Consider the following 19,383-nt stretch of genomic DNA (forward strand, 5'->3'; position numbering starts at 1 on the left):
ATGCAAAGTGTTTGCTTGTTTGATGCCCGATAAAAACAAGCAATCGCTCTGACAACACATTGTACCCTTTGTCGTGTGTCACAGTGTAAACGCAGGTGAATGTTATAGGCAGTAACTAATTAATTAAAATAGTAATTACAAATATGAAAATATCATCACAGAAAAAATCTTGCTGAATTGAGATGTGTCATCAATGTAAACCCGAAATAACTTTGTGAAAAGTACCTAATAAATGCAATTGTTGAAACTAAGTGGAAATCATCTGGAAATTTAAATGCAATTAATTCAATGTATAATAAATATATGATTACTAACTAGATGATGGCTTAATTAAAGATGAAAGCATGATAGGTTAAGAAGATCGGGGCCCGCAGATATTAAAAAGCGAATTCGAGAGAAACCTGAGAAACAACAAGGCACCTGGAGTTGACAAAATAAAGGGAAAAATAATCAAAACACTCGAGATCAAAGCGAAGGATGCTCTCTATGTAATAATCAAAGATAGCTACGGCAGCGGAAAGATACCAGAATATTATAATGTTTGCTGTACCGAAGAAACCGGAAACAGATAAATACGAAGAACACAGAATAATGAGCCCAGTGACTCAATCATCGAAAATCCTTACTCGGATAATTAGCCAAAATAGAAAGAAGGATAGAAGAAAACCTCACCGAAAACCGATTCGGGTTCAGGAAAAACCGAGGAGCAAGAGGTAAAATTCTCAGCTCAAAAGTTCTGGCCGCACAAATGAGACACGTAAATAAGCCATTATCTGTGGCTTTCGTAGACTTGGAGAAGGCCTTCCACAACGTCAAATGGAACGAAATGTTCAAGACGCTAGAAGGGCTTGGATTAAACTGAATTGACAGAAGAATTATCCATAACCTCCATAAATAATCAGATTAAAACAATATAAACGAGATATGGATGAAAAATTGGAGTCAAAATAAACAAGGGAGTAAGAGAAGGAAGCAACTTCTCGTCAGCAATATTCAACGTATCCTTGGAAGAGGCAATAAAAGAAACACAAGAATTGGGAGTCAAAGGAATCAAGGTAAATGGAGAAGAAATCAACATGCTCTGGTTTGCAGAGGACATCGCAGTAGCGGCGGAAAGGCAAGAGGACCTGCTTGCAACTCTGTGGATATACCCTACTATGGACCAAGTACTGGGGGAATATAATATGAACTTCAGCAAGAAAAAAACCAGAATCCTTGTGTGTGGAAGATAGAAGCTGAACTCGGATATAACAATCCGAGGGGTGAAACTAGAGCAAGTTGAATCCTTCATCTAACTTGACAGCAGCATAATACGAGATGGAAGAAGTTCGACCGACATCAAGCGAAGAATAGCCCAAGCTAAGAACGCATTCATGAAGAAGAGGCAATTACTATGTTCAAAGAAGCTATAACTGGAAACAAGGAAGCAATTTGCCAAGACTTTTGTGTGGAGCATGGCGCTCTATGATTCCGAGACTTGGAACATTGGAAAAGTGGACCAGCGAAGAATAGAAGCCTTTGAAACATGGGGCTGGAGGAGAATGCTAAAGATGAAATGGACTGGCAAAGTAAGGAATGAGGAAGTATATAGAAGAGCAAAAGAGGATAGAGCCATATGGAGAACTCTGCGGCAAAGGAGAAATAGATGGATTGGACACACATTGAGGCACAATGGATTGATTAAGAATATAATAGAAGGAAACAGAGGATGGAAGATTCCACGAGCAAGACCAAGAGATATGTACATAGGACAAATTAAGAAGCACGTAAAACAGAGAAGGTATCAAGGATTGAGGGAATTGACATTAAAGTTAGTATGATTGAGGACTGCAGTAAAAAAATCCTAGGATTGAAATACTGATGGTGATGATATGATATATTTTTAAATTCCTTCAAGACATAACTTCTAGTTAATTTGTCTATTTTTCCACTATTCCATCCCCCCCACGGTTTTTATATCTTACGTAATAATGTATTCATACATTTCTTGACTAAGACCATGCCTTGGTTATCTTTTGCCTCCTTTACATCGTACGGTTTATAAAATTTCTTATATAGAACCCCAAATTGTTTATATGCGTTGTATTATAAGGTGTTCCCTACAGCAATAAATTATTTTTCTTCCTATCTCACTGGGCGTGCTAGTCCAATGAGAAGAGCACTTGGCTGATGACTTGAGTGCCGGGTTTCATTTATGCTGAGGCCTCAGGGCATCCTCATCTTCCCCACAAACTTTGTGCTTTTTCGGTTATCTGATCTTCCTTGAGAACCATAGCAACACAGGGAATAAGAAGTTGAAGCTTTTTTTATGAGGTGCCTTTGATCTGATGTGTAAATTCCACTTAGCATTGGGCTCGTTATTAGGTGAGTTCAATTCTCAATGTTATTCAATTTATAGCACATTAAATATTCCCACTTTCTATCTTATACTAGTCATTTTTTTCTTCTCGTTCACATCATAATCTGCTACAAATGTTGCTGTTTTGAATTCGCGACATCACTGGCAGTGTTTTCTATTAAAAGTAATATTTTCCTGACATTTGGTGTTTCTTCATTTTGGATAATACTTTTATCGTCTTTGGCTAATTTCCTCTCATGACTGTTCTTTTTTTCCTTTACGTCCACCCTATCCCTCTAGTCCGTATTTTCATTTCGTCCCCTCTGAAAAATACCTCCTTTCTTTCATTCTTCCAAACTACCGCCAACTTGTTTTCACTTTTTTTCCATTCCTTGCAAGTATTCAGCGAACGCTAACAGTTTTGCCTTTTAAATCTCTTGTAATATCATCAGAGGACGCCCTCGTCTATTTATTGAGATTTATCTTAGCACTTTTGTTTCCTTTAGAATCATTTGGATTAAGAATTATGCGTACTGTTATTATAACATATGTAACCGCAGGAGGAAGGTATGCTTCGAGTGATGAGGCACTGAGAAAAGAAATGGTATAATATGGCTCCATTTATTCCCCACCAATTGCGGCCGTATTTCAATTTCGTGGTGGCAGGAATCCTGCTCGAAGCGAGACAATAACTCATTAAACTTGGCGAAACAGATCTTAAGTTTTCTCATCTTGCTTACAATTGGGGTTTCTATAAAGTTCCCATTTAACTCTCTTGCGCCCTCGACTGTAAAGCCGAGTCACTTAAGAAACGAGCACAAGAAACACTCGTGCAAAACTCACTGCAGTTTGAATACATCATTTCCGTAGTTGATTAATCCTTTTATATTGAATTGTGCAAAGCATGAGAAAGTTTTGAGGCTTTTTCCTAAGGGGCTGGGTGATTCATTCTAATGCCTTGAACGTAATGGGGAAAAAATGAGTAAATAACTTTTATTCCGGCCACGCTTTGTAGGATTTCTGATCGTTGAGCGTACATGAGATTAATCTGTGGTTTTCGCTCCGACTATTATGAAAAGGAATTTGCTTTTGATTGAGGCGGCGCGGGATTATGAGGTTCACTCGCATCGGACCCCTTCGTTATGTTTTGCGTCATCAATTCTCATCATTTCCGCGCCGCGTCTTCGCAACCGCTTGCCTCTTGCACTTTTTTGCCTCCCTGCCTCTTCCCCTTTATTATTTATGTGGCACAGGAACGACGCGGAAGGTAATGACTGCAGACGTAGGCGACGCGAACTTCATCTCACGCGTACTGATTTGGGAACTGAACCAAACCAAGCGACTTTTTGCAGGCTGCAGACACGGAATTTAGACTACCGATCATCCGACCTGCGCATGGAATAATATCCGATTCAACCTCTTACCCAGCAGGAATTGATCCGAACTTAGAATACTTTTACTTCCTACCAACAAAACTCTTAACTGCGAGATTCACATCCGCTAACAGTATTAAGGTTTTCCGACATTTTTAGATTTGGTAATTGGTATTGACAAAAATTAACTTCAATTAAATTCATTTTCATTTAATTATTTTTTTATTTCCACTTCAGAGAATAAATCACTGAACTTTAATGATGGGAAAATCCATAGAAAAGGATACATTTTTATTTACAGCAACCAGATTGTTTATATCCATAAAATATCTTAAATTCCGGCTTAAAGGTGCATGGGACGAGTTGCAATGATCCAAAGAGTAATTAAAGAAAGAAAATATTGAGAGATAATAGAGAGAAAATATTTCGATGCATTTAAGGTTTTCCCTCGTTTTTTCATGCCCATAAATAGTGCTTCAGTGATGAGAACATTATTATTAAATCTTTGCGAGCCTCTTTGACTGGACTTTCGAATAATTCTTAAATAAAAGTCTTTATCTGTGTATATATAGATATTGTGAAGGGTAGCTTAGATCCTCGCTGTCACCACTTAAAATCCGACAATATCTTTTAAAGGTTTAATAAGTTTTACTTTGAATCAGATCATTCCAGAGGGATTCCATTCGCGTTCTTCCCAAATAGCGATGCGTAAACCACGAGGATTTTTTAAAACCCCTTACCTAATGTCATCCTATAATTGGGGATAATGAGCCTCTCAAATTTAAGATCATCAACTCACCTTTGAAGGTTTGGATCCCTTATTTGTGGGAAAGGTCGGCAAACGGGACCGGATAAGCGGAGCGCGTTCCTATCCGATTCGGGGGACAGTCGCCTTGGCGAGGCATAGGGGTGGCGCTCGATGCAAATCCGCCCCACCGAGTCGATTCCCACCCCCTCATCCCCCCTCCGTCATTGGCCTACCACCCCCCTCACTCGTCCCCCGACCTCCCCAAGAAGAGCGGCTCCTTCCCCGAGGAGAGGTAGGGGAAGTGGGGGAGGCGGCAGGGAAGGTCACATCTGATTAATGCGGCGATAATGCTTCCTCACCTCACGCCCATGATTCATTTGCAAAATCCGACACTCGGGGAGAGCTCTCTCACCCCTCTGTGTGTGTGTGATCCGGAAGCCGATAAGAACACTATCGTAGCTGCGAGCGAACTTCACCTCAAAGTGTATTTCACGAGAGTTGGCGGAAGATTGCCGCACTGCAGCCAGCTCCAATCTGAGGCGCCGCTCTGAAGAAGCTATCTTCCCCTTTTTCACGTCACGCCATCCTCGCCCATTGAACATCCGTGACCCCTCGACGGAAATGATTTTTATCTGTTGATACAACACCTCACAGCCTCTGAGGGTGAAATATAGTTGGATACACAAACACATTCATACAAAGCATTATTTACATACACGCACGTATATATATATATATATATATATATATATATATATATGTATATATATATGTATATATATACATAATTATATATATATATATATATATATATATATATATATATATATATGTATATATAAATACATAATTATATATATATATATATATAAACAACTTGAATGGCACAACCGAACACAAAATTGTAAATAGAAAACATGTGAAAGGATTCTCACATTTAACCAAGTTTGAGTTTAGGCCTTCTTCTGGTGAGACTCTGAATCTGAGCTGAATAAGGCCTAAGAGAAGATCGAAAACTAAAACTTTCTTAAATATGAGTGTCCTTTTACGTATTTTCTACGTGTGTGATTATATATGTAATGATATCCCTATTCATATGAATATGCGTGTGTTTGCTTAGGGGTAATTTCCTCGATTGCTGCTTGTGGCGCAGCAGAATTTCAAGAAAACTTTCAGGAAACAACCTAATGAAATTGCAAGGACGTTTTGGTGGAAAAATTAGCCTAAAAGTGTCTCTTGAATACTGAATCTTGACATGTTTGAGCAAGTCTCTGGTAAAATGTGTGTTTTGCATTTTGAGAATCGAAAGCACTTACCACAGCAACAAAGATGTTGCTTTATTCTTATAACGTTTTAAATCGGTCATTATACTTCGTGCAGTTCACAGACCAAAAATCTTCCTATACCCTAATACTCACTTCCATCGGTACGTAATCTACTTTCCCTGTATTACCCTTGCTGTAATTTTTATTAACTCTTTGTACCTTTTTAATGGTCTCTCTCTCCCTCTGAGAGCCTACTCTTCACCCCTTCTTTTGAATCACCCTCGGACTATTATTCTTGTTCTTGCCATAACCATTTCTGAAACTCAAAATCATCCAAATGACATTAAGCCTCCAAGATTGACTATGTCAACTCAAGAACTTCTTATTTCTGAACTAGAAACAAGAACTAATATTGCTCCGTCTCTCAGAAACCGTACATTGAGAATATTCAAATAATTTTATGTGTTACTAAAGGGCTGAATTCGCCGAAATTATTTTTAATGTTGGGGACACCTGCAAGGTACTTGAAAGAGAATAAAAGATAGTACTCGAGGTAGCACTCGATTTCCATGGGAAAAAAAAGTTCCCGTCTTTAACTTTCTTATTTCCGTCACTCATTCCTTTGCAAACGCAATTCTTTTCCTCATGCCCTCGCTATGGCTCTCCTCCTAATCAGTATCCATGCTTGTTTTAAGGTCAACCTTCACTATTTTCAATGGGCTTAACGTGGAAATAACTCAGGAGACTGGGAAACTCGCAAGCATCATCAGGACTATTTGGAAGCCTTAATACAGCATTTGGAGGGTTGGAAGGAACTGGTTGATTTCTGTGTAATATCCAGACCCTCTTAATTGTTGACGAATAATCATTAGCAACGCGATTCCACCTCTATCCACGGAAAGCAAAGAGAGGAAATTAGAAAGAGGGGATGTTTTGTTCTCTCCTTTTCACCCGTAATCAGGGTGGCCTTATCAATGCAGCTTCCTCATTCCTGCTCGACTTCCTTCCGTCTTAAGGAAAATAATGCGATCGCTTCCATTCTCCTCTTCGAATTTTAATCCTCCCATTTTCCTTTCCCTCCCACCATCCCTCCGTAGGGCTTTGGGTTATGGGGCTAGGATTTGCATAAGGGTGGGACCGATTCGCAAAAAAAAAATACTCTCACAGAAAGAGGAGGATGAAACGTGATCGTTCTATAAAAAATGGAATAGATAAAAGAGCAAATGATAAAAAAAACCGCCTCATGGTCCATCGGAAGAATGGCTGAGGAGGAACGGAATGAGGGTCTGCTCCTATCTGACTACATCAAAGATTCTGGGCCCTCCGCCCTACATGCTCCTTATGGGGCAACTTAATCCCTCCCTTTCTCTCTCACTCTCTTGTTCATCCTTCATTTCATTTTTCATGATTTTTTACCGTTTAGCAGTTGGCACTAGACCTAGTACTCCTTCGATTTCTCGGAAAACTACGGAAAACCCATGATGGTGGATGTTCGAACGCTTAAAGTCAGCGCCTTGGAAGTTCCAAGTCAAAGTAGCTCATCATGAACAATGGTGACTATGAGCAACCAGCAACAATTAATATGTCTTTAACTTTTGAGGCATGCTATTATTAAATATTTTCGCTATATTTAACTGGTGCTGTTTCCGAATGATTCTTATTTTGACGTGATGCTTTTAGAAACGCTACCAAAGCTAAAAACAGATTAAAATGACATCAAATAATTGTGCAAATAGAATGAATAATCAAAATAATTAAGATAGATAAGTACTCTCTTTTGATAAATCGCCTAATAGTTCGAATCTCCATTTATTTCCTCTTGGCTACGATTTGTTTTTCCCACGCACAAAATACGCCTTTTGTCAGGCACAAATTTTGGCTCGTACCATACACACTACAGAATTGCTCTTTGGGCTTAAGCTGTAGCGAATAGATAGCGCAATTCCAATTGAATTCTTGAACACATTGAAAATCCTCTTGGGCATTATATATTCTTTGAGTTTCAGGGCCATTGAAGATATTTCTATGATTTGATTTGAAATATAATTACTCATTCCAAGCATTTTTACCATTGGAAAAATGATTTTTTTATACCGTTTATCTATTGTTAAGCATCAATATTTGTAACGTAACAGGTTTCAGGTGAACACATGCTATCAATAATAACACTTAATCTTAATTCGGGCGAAATTGAAATGGTGGTAGTCCCTTCTTTCATCTAATCCATCGTCAAGTACATTCAGTCAAAATATAATTAAATTAAAGTGCTAAAGGATTTAAAAAAGAACTAGATAATGGTAATCTATTAATAATGCATATGCATGAGTACAAAGAGTTAAGAGAGATATGCAAAAATGTGGGAATAAGGTGAGGAATAAGGCTTTTATCCTTGACGAAAACACTCACTACAGGAAAACACCCACATATGAAGGGGAGTTAGAAAAAATCTGCGAAAATCTACGGATAGATAATTATAATGTCATAATTTACTAAATAAAAATATTAAATAAAATAACGCCATGCGTGAAAAATAAGAGAATAAACAAAATGGGTACTGATAAACTCATGTAAATGTGAAAAAAATAATTAAGTTAAAATTACTGATTTTTAATACAGAAGTAACAAATATTTAAAAAATGAAAGAAAACATTAAACTACAATACGATTTAATGATAATTTAAAAATATTTTAACGGTAATCCATCACCACAAGTGAAATTTTAACGGTAGGATTAATATGTGGAGTTAATATTTCTGATTAATAGTTGAGTGAATACGAGATGACCGTTAGCTCCTGAAGTGTTTTACTTGCAATTCTGCTGTAATTTTAGGAGTGTCTTATATAATGTTCATTTTAATGATGCAAATTAAAGAGCTTTCCCAAAAGGCTGGATGAGTTTCTTCCACTCGCGGCAAGATGTGACGTTAAAGTATTTATTATAGATGATCGTTTGATGCTGCGGTATAACCAGGTTTTAATTCCTCGATGTATTTGTTTCATGAACCTGGTCTTGTGTTTTGAGATATTCCAGCAAGAAGTGATGAGTATTTTTGTTCATAATTTGATGAAGTAGAGAGAGTGTATGAAGTAGACGTCTTTCATTAAGCTTTGACCCAGAAATTTCATTAATTTAGTTCGTGATGTGATCAGATATCTGTAGATTAAATATGAATCTCATGCATGAATTGAGCAAACGATGATTCATCTGATAAATCTTAGTAAACTACATCCGCGTAGTCGAAAAGCCGTGTGATTAGCGTGGATACTAAGTATTTATTTAAGGATGTGAGGAGTGATGTATTTTAATTTGAGCAGAGGAAATAGTGATTTATGTACTGATTATTGCTCGTAATTAAAAACATTTAAGTAAATACTCATATTTACTCAAAATATATCTTCTATAGCTGGGATATGAAAAATTGTTAAATTACAAAATGATTGCTTTTGACAAAATATTTGCTGATTACACATCGAGGAAGGACCATAAATGTTTTTTCCATATTTTTCCAAATTATTTACTAATACCAGACTATTTGAATGAGTAACGCATTGTAAAAGTACCACTAGTTAAATGTGCGTGAAAAAATTTTTCTATGTATTCCACCGATTCGATACTGTGGAGAACTTATAAATATCTGAATTGCAGGAATTAAATCGGTTTCAAAATTCCAAAGAAAAAATTTGAAACTGGAATCGTGTTATTTTCTTGAATTATGATCTGAAAATATCAATGAAATACGGCCGTAAATTTATCAGAGAAATCAATGCATATATACAATGCGGATTAATATCATTTCCTCCAAATTGAAGTAGCACGTTATCGAAACAGCACGATTAACCTGTGTAAAGTATTTATGTAGGGCGTTTTGCTAATCTTTATTGCGTTAAAAGGACAACATAGATTAGTTATACATTTATGAAGATAATATGGTTTGAAATGAAAAAAGAACCCCATTTTTTCACAAATAAAATATAGATTTTTTACATTTGATATTTTAACAGTTTGAACGTATTTTATACATTTATATAAAATTGTTTCAGGGCGTCCCGTATAAAGGCGTCTGCCCGTTTTTAAGACCTCTCACTTTAAAAGATCGACCTGAAAATGGAACTCCAACAGTGTGAAATCATGTTAGAGGAGCGCTCTTTGATCGATGCGTTACAGTATTTCATTCTCACCATTCATTAGAGACGCGATAAATTAGAGATGCTTTAGGGAGACGTGATCGAGAGGTAACCGGCCCTTCGAAACCTCTATCCCCCCCCTACCATGAGCGAGTGGAGATTCAGGGCCCTCATTCATCATCGGTTTTTTATGCCCTTCCTGCATTCTTCTCCTACAGCGCATGCCAAGAGAGACCGCACTCCACGGGATGTCTATAAATTAAAAATTCAAAGGAAAGGAGGCCATTATTACTGATAGATTTCCGCGTTTGAGCCCTACGCCAACTCGCAAGGGGATCCGTAGTATCGATTTCAGCCTCTCCTCCACGACCGCAGCAACTCCCATCCGCTCACTTGTAAAATTCGCGAGTTAAGGAAGCCCCAAAGCGTGAATTACATATGAAGGAAATGAAGGGTATTCAGCGCTTTCGTAAATATTTATTTGCCGTTTCATAGTGACGGCCGCGAGTTTAAAATAATTAATAAACATATTCAAAGCAAATAATTTTTTTCTCCCGCGGGTTTTCGGGTAAAGATTTTTAGCTATTTATCGAGTGATCAGCCCATTTCCGTGAACCTTTTTAAAAGGGTCAAGGGAAAAGGGCACCCTGGCGTCCATTTTCCATTGAGTGGGCGAAGAAAGGGAAGCGAGTGGATAGGAGTAGTAGAGGTGCGAAAGACATTTAATAATTAACGTCGTCAAAACTGCATGGCTCGGGTACGGGTTTTCGGAGTATTCAGGCGCCCTTCTCCTCATCCTCCGCTATCGATATTTGGAGGCAGGATCGTCCAGAGCCATGGGGCGCACAAAATACTAATACACGTGACTCATGGATGTACTTAAATAACCTTCGAGTTTATCCACTGTGTTATGAAGCCTCCCTATCCGAGGCAGGTTTTCATTGACTACAGGAAAACTATTACGCGGCACAATGTCCTCATGGGTAATAAGCCCTGATAGGCTTCTAAATACTGCTTGACTTTGTACGAAATACATTATCAGACATCATTACAGGGAAACCATTTTTAAATCCACGTATTTACTACATCTCTCATACCGTCCACTGGGTGTAATTTCTTCCTTCCGATAAGCTTCCCTATTTCCCCCTCATCTAGCTCTCCTGTGTTATTTTTCCTTTTTAGGTAATTTTTCTTTTTGGCCCCCACGTCTACCAGGTCTCAAACCTTCACGTATCTGTCTCATCGGCCAAGTGTCCGAGCCGTACAAAAATGTATATGAAAGTTAAAACTACAATTTTTATAGCGTCTTTATTTTATGATTTTATCTTGTGTGCAGTTAATCAATTGGGTAACTGGGGCAGAGAAAACTGAAAAGGAGTGCTTTTGAGGGCTTGAGAAAAATAGAAAGTTTCACAATCTGAGGAATATATGTTAGAGATTGTGAAAGATGAGGTGGATCATGTAGAATTTTTTAAAAAAATAAGAGTGGATAGTAGTTTTGATTTATCATAGATTACGAAACGTGTACTTTTTCATTGAGACTTCACAAACCAATCTGTAACCATTAGATCTGTTGCACAATATAACTTAGTCCCGTAACGACCGCACTTTGAAATGTTATTTTAATGGGTGTTTCATCCATTCCTTTTATATACATACTATAAATAAGAACATTAAATCGCTCAGAATTGATAGAGATTCCAAACGCTGAAGTTATTTCAACATCCGACAACAATTAACGAATTTTCAAAAAATAGAGAAAGCTATCAGCTTTAAAGGCAGCAGGGCTGCAATTAACGTTTTTAAGCATTGGAAATTATATCAAAATTCGGCTTCTAGATTTAAAACAATTGAAATTTTATGTCTTTTAATGTCTATTTTCGACCTTAACGAGTGAAAATACTTTCACTAAAGGGCCTGTAATCTTAGTACGTGAGCAAAAATGGTAATGTTTTGGGTATTTTCTACGAGTCAACATCTTTGGGTACAATCCTGGCACTGGATCTAGGAGAATTTAGGATTTTTCCGATCTGTATTTCTCCAATTTATTTGTTACTCATCGCTAATGCTAATTTAAAGTCTCACTCAAAGACATATGGGCATTTTAGTACCAAAATTCTAGGGCTGGGGTCGCTGTTATTAAGGGGTTTCTGTAAGGTACAGGAAGAGGCTTTCAAAGACGCAATACCACTTTGTCTCTTACCATTCGGTTCTAGAGATAGTACCGTGCGATTAGATCGATACCTCATTTAGTAAACCCCACAATCTCCCGAAGCTAATGGCGGTGTAAACATTTAAATACTTTCCATTCACACTCACCGTCTAATTAATGTTTCCTTTCCGGTTTGAGCCAATTAGGGTATCATCTGGAAAATTACTCATAATAATTTGCAAACACTGTTAAAAGAATACAATTATGTAATTAATAAATGCGTCGTCTGTGGAAATTAAAAAAGTCTAATTCTTTTCGTCTACGCGGAGAGTCCACCAATTAACGCCTATTTACATTTATTTTTTAGCTAATGACATGTATTGCAAAATTCAACGCATAGAGAAATTGTATACTAAAGAGTGATGGTGGAGGTCTTTCACGGACTAAGGTCATTAAACGTATCCGCTTATCGAGCAGTCTATTGTTGCCTATGCTGATGGTGGCTCTCTTGTTGCGATGGAGGAATTCCGGTGATGACGATGGTCTGTCTGTTGTTGCGAGCGATCTTTGATGGATCCCGGGTCGTAAATTGTTGGGGCTCATCTATTGCGGGAAGTTCTAAAGTGGAAACACAAGTTTCGAAGTGACCAAAGGGGAGAATGGGACAGGTTTAAGGAGAAGAGGGGAGGAAAGGAACTCCAGGGCAGAAAGAGGCAGGAAGTGTCAACGTCAAATGCGTGGCAGAGGCGCCTCTAGGGCAGCAAACGGGTTGTTTTCTCCGTCTTTGATAATGGAGCGCCGCGAGATAATATGCTCATGAGCCCGTATATTCAATATACAAGTACTGAAATTGGTTGTTGTGTCTTTGAAATCGATTAGTGCTTGGCAAGAAAATCAATTGCTGCAAATGCTAATGTTTGGTGAATTCAGCCGCACTTCCACTTACTTAATATCCTTTATAGAGACATTTTTTGAAATAATCTTATCATCTCCCATATTAATATAAGTACAGTAAAATAATGTAACTATTACCATGCATTTCTACGTGAGGTACCAATTTTTGTCGTTTATTTTTGTTTTGATTTATCGTGCCTTAAAAGCCATGGTTAAGTTTATTTTTTGAGTACTCAGTAACGTATAGAGGTCTATTGAATTTTGTTTTTTAATCAAATGATAAACTTCAACCTGGAGGGTATACAATGTGATATTTATGTGAAACAGGATCGTTTTAATTGAAATGCCTCACAAAGTATTTTTGTCAAAACTTCAAAGGGCGATTTCGATTAAAGAAGTAAAATTAGTTTCATTAGAATAAATATTGTTTGAAATTCACGCAGCAATAATTTTCCCTGTTATGGCTAAAATTTTCTGCAAAACAAACTTGCAAAATTCTTAATTTTGAATAACTTGACGAGTTAGGATAGGGGTTTGGAGGCTGTGATATGCACAACAGAGGAAGGAGTGTAACTGCACGTAGTTTTAACATATTCATAGAAATGAAGACAGATGGAAAGTATGTAGATAATCATAAGAGAATCAGATAGTAGTGTAAGTAAATGAGTTGACGATTATTTGAAGATATGATCCAAACTGAAATTCCTCGAAGAGCCAAGCAAATGCAATGACCGTTGGTTGAATTGCCGTATCAATGCGAGAGCCAAAGACTGAAGGCATATCACAGGAAAAGAATGTGGTAAGAATCTCAAGATATTCTGAAATTTAAGTTAGATGTTAAATTTTTAAGTCAGTATTTGATAATTCGTGTTTACTAGATTTTTTTGTTTTGAGAGAAAATGGGCAAAGCAATAAAGATTTGCTTCAGCAGGAGTGGAGGGAATTTATGATTTGGGCAAAAAAATAATTTATATATATGATGTAGGAAGTAAAAGGTATGAAATTGGATTTATGGCGTGACCCTGTGCAGTTCCAAAACGTAATGTGATGATCCCTTCGATTGGATGCTATTGAATATTTGGTGCATAAGACTGGGAGATAAAATTGGAATTATTGATACATCTTGATAGAAAGCAAGAGTGCCTGCGAGAAGAAGAAATGAAACACGCATGACAGGCGTTTTGCATAATTTACGAGGAGATGAATAAAGTAGTTGTGTTAGGCGGGACATGTTTATATCGTGAGGAGCCACTTTTAAATGTATGGAAATGTGATTCGAGTGTCGTACAGACCCTTTCATTAATTGGTATCTAGCTCAAAGTGATCATGATTGTGTACGAGTGGGAAAACGCCCTGCAGTTTTCACCGCGAGAACGGGCTCATTATTGGCTCAAAGGTCGATTTTGTGAATGCAACGCCAATTTATAAGTGAGAAAAGTGATATCATTTCTATCTTGCCTGGAACAAAATAACTGGAAATATATTTTCAATGCATTAATGACTTGAAATGGCTATAGAGTTAGAGATATCTCTCCATTTTGAAATGTAAGGTGCGTTGAGTCCGACACTCTCTCGTTCGTAATGCCGACTAGTAGAATCTATTCCCGAAGATTTGAGCGATGAAAGTGTTTTGCTTTAATGTAAATAATACAACTTTTTGAATACATCTTAGAAATACTGTTACTAATATTAGATGATCAATACTCATTAAAATAAAATTAAGTAATACAATATCTGCCAATCAGTAGTTTCGTTATCTGTCGGAACGATTGATAATTCTATTTTTAAACGGAAAGAAAATAGCATCAGTCCGTATCTCATTTTATACACTTTAATATTTCTATTTGGTGCCTTTGCAATTATTTTCTCATTTTTCTAGGTCGTCAAATTACCATTTCATGATTTTTAAATATTAATTCATGCGCAAATCCAATTTGAAATATCTTATCTATTATTTCATGGGAATATAACTATAATTAATTTTTAAAAACAAGTTGAAGGAGCTAGGCCTTCTTTTGCTCAAAAGTCATTTTATGCATATTTCCTTTCACAAGATAATAGTTCCCAAGATCTGTTGGAGTAAGTGATATTTTAAAAATATGAATTTGATAGGTTGGTAATCGTCCAGTGGATTCCATTAGCAGGTGTGAATTAGCATTTCCTACTCTCTCGTCAGGAATGCTGTTTTCACATTTTTATATAAACACTCGTTAATATTACGCAGTGATTTAATACCTAATTACTTGTATCACCATAAACCGGTCACTATGGATGCTAATGGAAAACGATGATTTATTTCTTTTTATTGTCTCTTTTTTTCTAGTTGACTGATCGTTGAAAGAGGTTTTAATATAAGCGCTATGCTTCAGAAGTTTAGAGTGGCCCAAACCTTTCCAAATTCATTTCATTTATTTCGCGCACTCCAGTTCCTGAGTGGATCGCATTAAATTTTTTAGTCTAGCAACTGAGCCACTTATAACTCTTTACGGAAGTTATTTTCAAAAATTAAAAAGGATATTCGCTGTGCTTTAATTAATTCCTTCATTAAAACTTTAATAAAAATGAGCTCATCACATTCATGGTTTATGCCGTGGGATTGTCGATAGTGGCACAGTCGATTTTGTCATTCTAAGCTAATATATATTCATTCTTAACGACAAATTGTTTTTGTAATTAAGTAATTTACCGTTTTAGGTAGGATTTGGATAGACAAATTTACCAAATAAATATCTCCTAACAAAACACAATACAGCATCCTACTCTACATCAATTCCCTCTTTATCTCTGAGTACTTCCTTCCTCCCTTCATCCCGTCCAACATCCCTATCCTGTTCCTGCCCTTTCCTCGTTTACCTAACATTCTTCCCTCTATAACAGTCTTCAACATCCCACTGCCGATAAATACGCCCTTCATCAATTTTTCCTCCATAGGATTTATCCCAACAATCCCCTCTCCTCACCCACCATACCAAGTACTTCCTCATTTGTTTTCCTTTTGCTTCATTTCACGTTGTCCATCCTTCTCCACACCCACATTTTAAAAGCCTCCAATCTGCGTCTATCTTCCTGCTTCTGTGACCACACTACAGCGTCGTATATAACTAAGCTCCCTGTCAAAGTTTTTACGAGTCTTTTTTTAACATCCTCAATCAACACCCCTGTCATCAACTCCCTCCTCCTTGTGAAAGCCTCTTTGCCTGGTGCAATATTTCCCCTTACATCCCTACTACTTTGACCGTGTTGGTCCAAAACATACTTTCGAGATACGGAAACTGTTCCACCTGCTCTAGTTTCTACACTCCAAACCCTCCGCCCACCCCCTTATCCTCCACCCTTTTCCCGCACCCTTCCATACCGACCTCCGCATTTTTACATTGTCATCGCAAACAAGGTGTAGCCACGTTCCGCTGACGCCAGCGCCATTATACGTGGCTAGCAGTAAACATTATAACAAATGACCGCGGGATGGGGGAGCAGTACCTGTCCGCCCAGCCCCATGGGGGGGGGGCGACCCCCTCCACTTGTGCCATCGCGGAATTGATTAGCTCGCCGCCGGTGTAGACGGTGCGAACACGGGCGCCCTAGGATCCCCCCCACTCTGATTAATGTTTATGTCTCCACCAAGAGAGGTTGCTGCACGGAGGTGGGGAAGGGGGGGTCGCTCTCCCCCGCTTGATTTGATGAGCAAATAGCGAATGCACGGACGAGGGGGTTGGTATTAGTATTTGGATACCCACTTTGGTGCTGTGTGCCGTGCATCCAGACTCCGTGAAGGTGCGACGCCCTCCGCGGCTCACGTCGGCTGTTTTTGTAATGTTTGCTCAGCCGAAATTGAGTTCCTAGTAGCAAACAGCGTGGGCGAGGTGGCTCCAGCCGAGGTGCCCGGCCCTGGGTTGGGGCCCGGCTCCTGGTGTCAATGCTAGGGGCCATTGTAGGCCGGGGGGAAAGGAGCGGAACGAACCTCTGGTGCTCTTGCTTCCAAGGCCGCCGTGGGGCCTCAGAGAGACAATGGATGGGAAACAGGGACACAGGGATGGGTCGAGGTCAACGCGGGTGATGATATGAGTCACGCTCCTCTTCTGCTTTCGTTTCTTTCTTTATTCCCGCTCTTTGACCTTTCACGCTTTCACGCCGGTGGATCTTTTAAGGTTAGCTCTACGGCAAAAGTCATTTTTTTTAATTTTAGTACACTGCAAGCCCCCGCTAGTGCGTGCCACAGGGGGTGAATACACACCAGGCAAATGTTTACCCGAATATGACCCTACCGCGGTCGCACAAGTTTATTCTAATCCCATATCCAACGTGGAAAAAATTAAATCTTAAATCTACATGCATGTTCCACACTTAATCTCTCTAATTTTACTGGCATGATCTCTCCTACCGTAGGACGATGGGGGTAATAATACAATTTCAAAACTACGAGTAAAAATGTCAAGAAAAGACTAGTGAACATTAAAATATATTTAGATATTAATAGATAAAATGCATATCGTTTTCTTGCCTTTTAGGTAAGAGAATGAGCGTAGATTGGAGGCTTTTTAGGTGTGAAAGTGGTTGATAATGGAAAAAAGAAGGCCATCAGAGGATAAAACAAACACTGAGGCTATATTTTGGGTGAAAAGAGGAAGAAGTTGCCGAAGATGTGAGAATATATTGAGGAAATATTGAAAGGCAATGGTAGGGCCGTTATATATCTGTCTCCTTGAATCCTGTTTAGGAATGGATCTCTCGCAATACGAAGTTGAGTTTTAATCTCGCTAATGAAACCACTCTCATTGCTCGCTCTTCGCTCACTCACAATTTGTATATTTGCAGGGACAGTAGTTAATCTGTTAGGAAAGAAACTATCCTTCTATATTGTCCCGGCAGTTGATATTTTTTAGATTTTTTCTGTAAATAATATTTTTATTTGAAATTTACCTTAACGGGAGAACTGATAAAAAGTTCACCCTCTGGATAATTAAAAGAAACAACCTAAAGGGGTCGTTACATGACATGGGAAGCCACATTGTGACATATGATCTCTCAGGAGATTTCTTTAAAATTAATATATTTAGCTATTGGAATTTTTTTTTATTTTGCGTATATTTTAATTGATATTTTCTCGGAATAAATGCACAATAATGAGGCAAACTAGTTAAACCAAGTAGTTTGAGTATAAACCGAGACTTAAAATTTTAGAAAAGTAGATAACACGCCAGGCTAGATGCCACAAAAGAAAAAACCTTGGAGCCAAATTCGCATCGGTAGGCAAAACTAGAATGAGAATTTACGGGAATTATCTGCCGAATTCAGTGATATAAAGAATCACATATCCCTGGCACAGGTCAAGAAATTTACTGTACGTCACTTCGAAATTCAGCCACCAAATGAACTTCTCGTGTATTAAACGCCATCAACCATGACTCTAATGACCAATGGTCACTCTCTGCCATACATCAAAATGTCGTTTTGCTGCGAAACATTTTGCAGCGATGATGATGAATAATATGTGTAATATTAAACTTTGGGTGAAATATTCCACGTCTGTTCTCAACCAAGCGGTTTGGAACAGACAGCACCCTTCTCAGAAATTTGGTTCCCTCCCTGAGTGATCAGGCGAGAGACGGAGTATGAAATACGTTTTGCGTGACGCGTGACTCACTCATGTTTCCCTCTCCACCCCTCAGGCACACAACCGCCTCGTGGCCGACCTAGAGGACGCCGGCGTGTCCATCGAGGAATCACAGAGCTTCGTGCCCCGCGAGCTGGACACGGCGCTGTCACGACTGCGGCGGCGAGACGTCCGAGTCATCCTGGGTAACTTCAACGAGACGTGGGCGCGGCGGGTGTTCTGCGCCGCCAAGGCCAAGGGCCTCGTGGGCCGCCGCTACCAGTGGCTGCTCGTCGGCACCTACTCGCACCGCTGGTGGGAGGTAAGTGTCGTGAAGGCGTAACAAACCGGGGGAAGTGTGAGTATTTAGTGGCACATTCAATGCACAAATGTTCCATAAGTAATTTAATGTGTATTGCAAAAGAGAACTACGTATTCGACCCCTATTTTTAAAGTTTCCTACGCAGAAAACTCAAGTATGCTATTCTAATTCAGATTTGAGAGGGCGTTCAATTTTCATACTTAAGCCTTGTGTTGACCCAATTATTTTTTTACTCGTGACTCCCGTAGCTTCTCATTTAAAACACCTCAGTTTACAGTCACTCCTTTACATCCACCCCTCCCACACTCCTCCCCAAATAATGTATAACCCATCTTTTGACAGGTGCTTTCATATCAAAATCTACCGTGTAACACACATATTGGCTGACTTGTCCCGAGAAGAATCAAAAATAACAATCGCTTTAGCTGCAAAGAAGCAATGGCTAATCATAATAAAATGAACGAATGAATACTTAACGTGTTTGCTTGCAAAAGTGCCGCATTTCTATTCGATAGCGTCTCGAAAGTTTCCATGATTTGAGCATAATTTCATGAATTTGAGTGCCATGTGTTT

General features: G+C 38.5%; 1 protein-coding gene across 1 annotated transcript in view; it reads left to right on the top strand.

Moving 5' to 3' along the window:
- The window catches only part of GABA-B-R2 (gamma-aminobutyric acid type B receptor subunit 2), a 480,524-nt gene that overhangs the window by 298,345 nt on the left and 162,796 nt on the right, over window positions 1–19,383 (top strand). Inside the window, exon 4 of the mRNA XM_071593934.1 lies at window positions 18,565–18,810. Within this exon, the coding sequence (XP_071450035.1) occupies window positions 18,565–18,810 (246 nt within the window). The remainder of the gene's footprint in view (window positions 1–18,564; window positions 18,811–19,383) is intronic.

Source organism: Hetaerina americana, unplaced genomic scaffold, assembly GCF_022747635.1.
Source record: "Hetaerina americana unplaced genomic scaffold, ioHetAmer1.1.p SCAF_6, whole genome shotgun sequence".
NCBI classification, from domain to species: domain Eukaryota; kingdom Metazoa; phylum Arthropoda; class Insecta; order Odonata; family Calopterygidae; genus Hetaerina; species Hetaerina americana.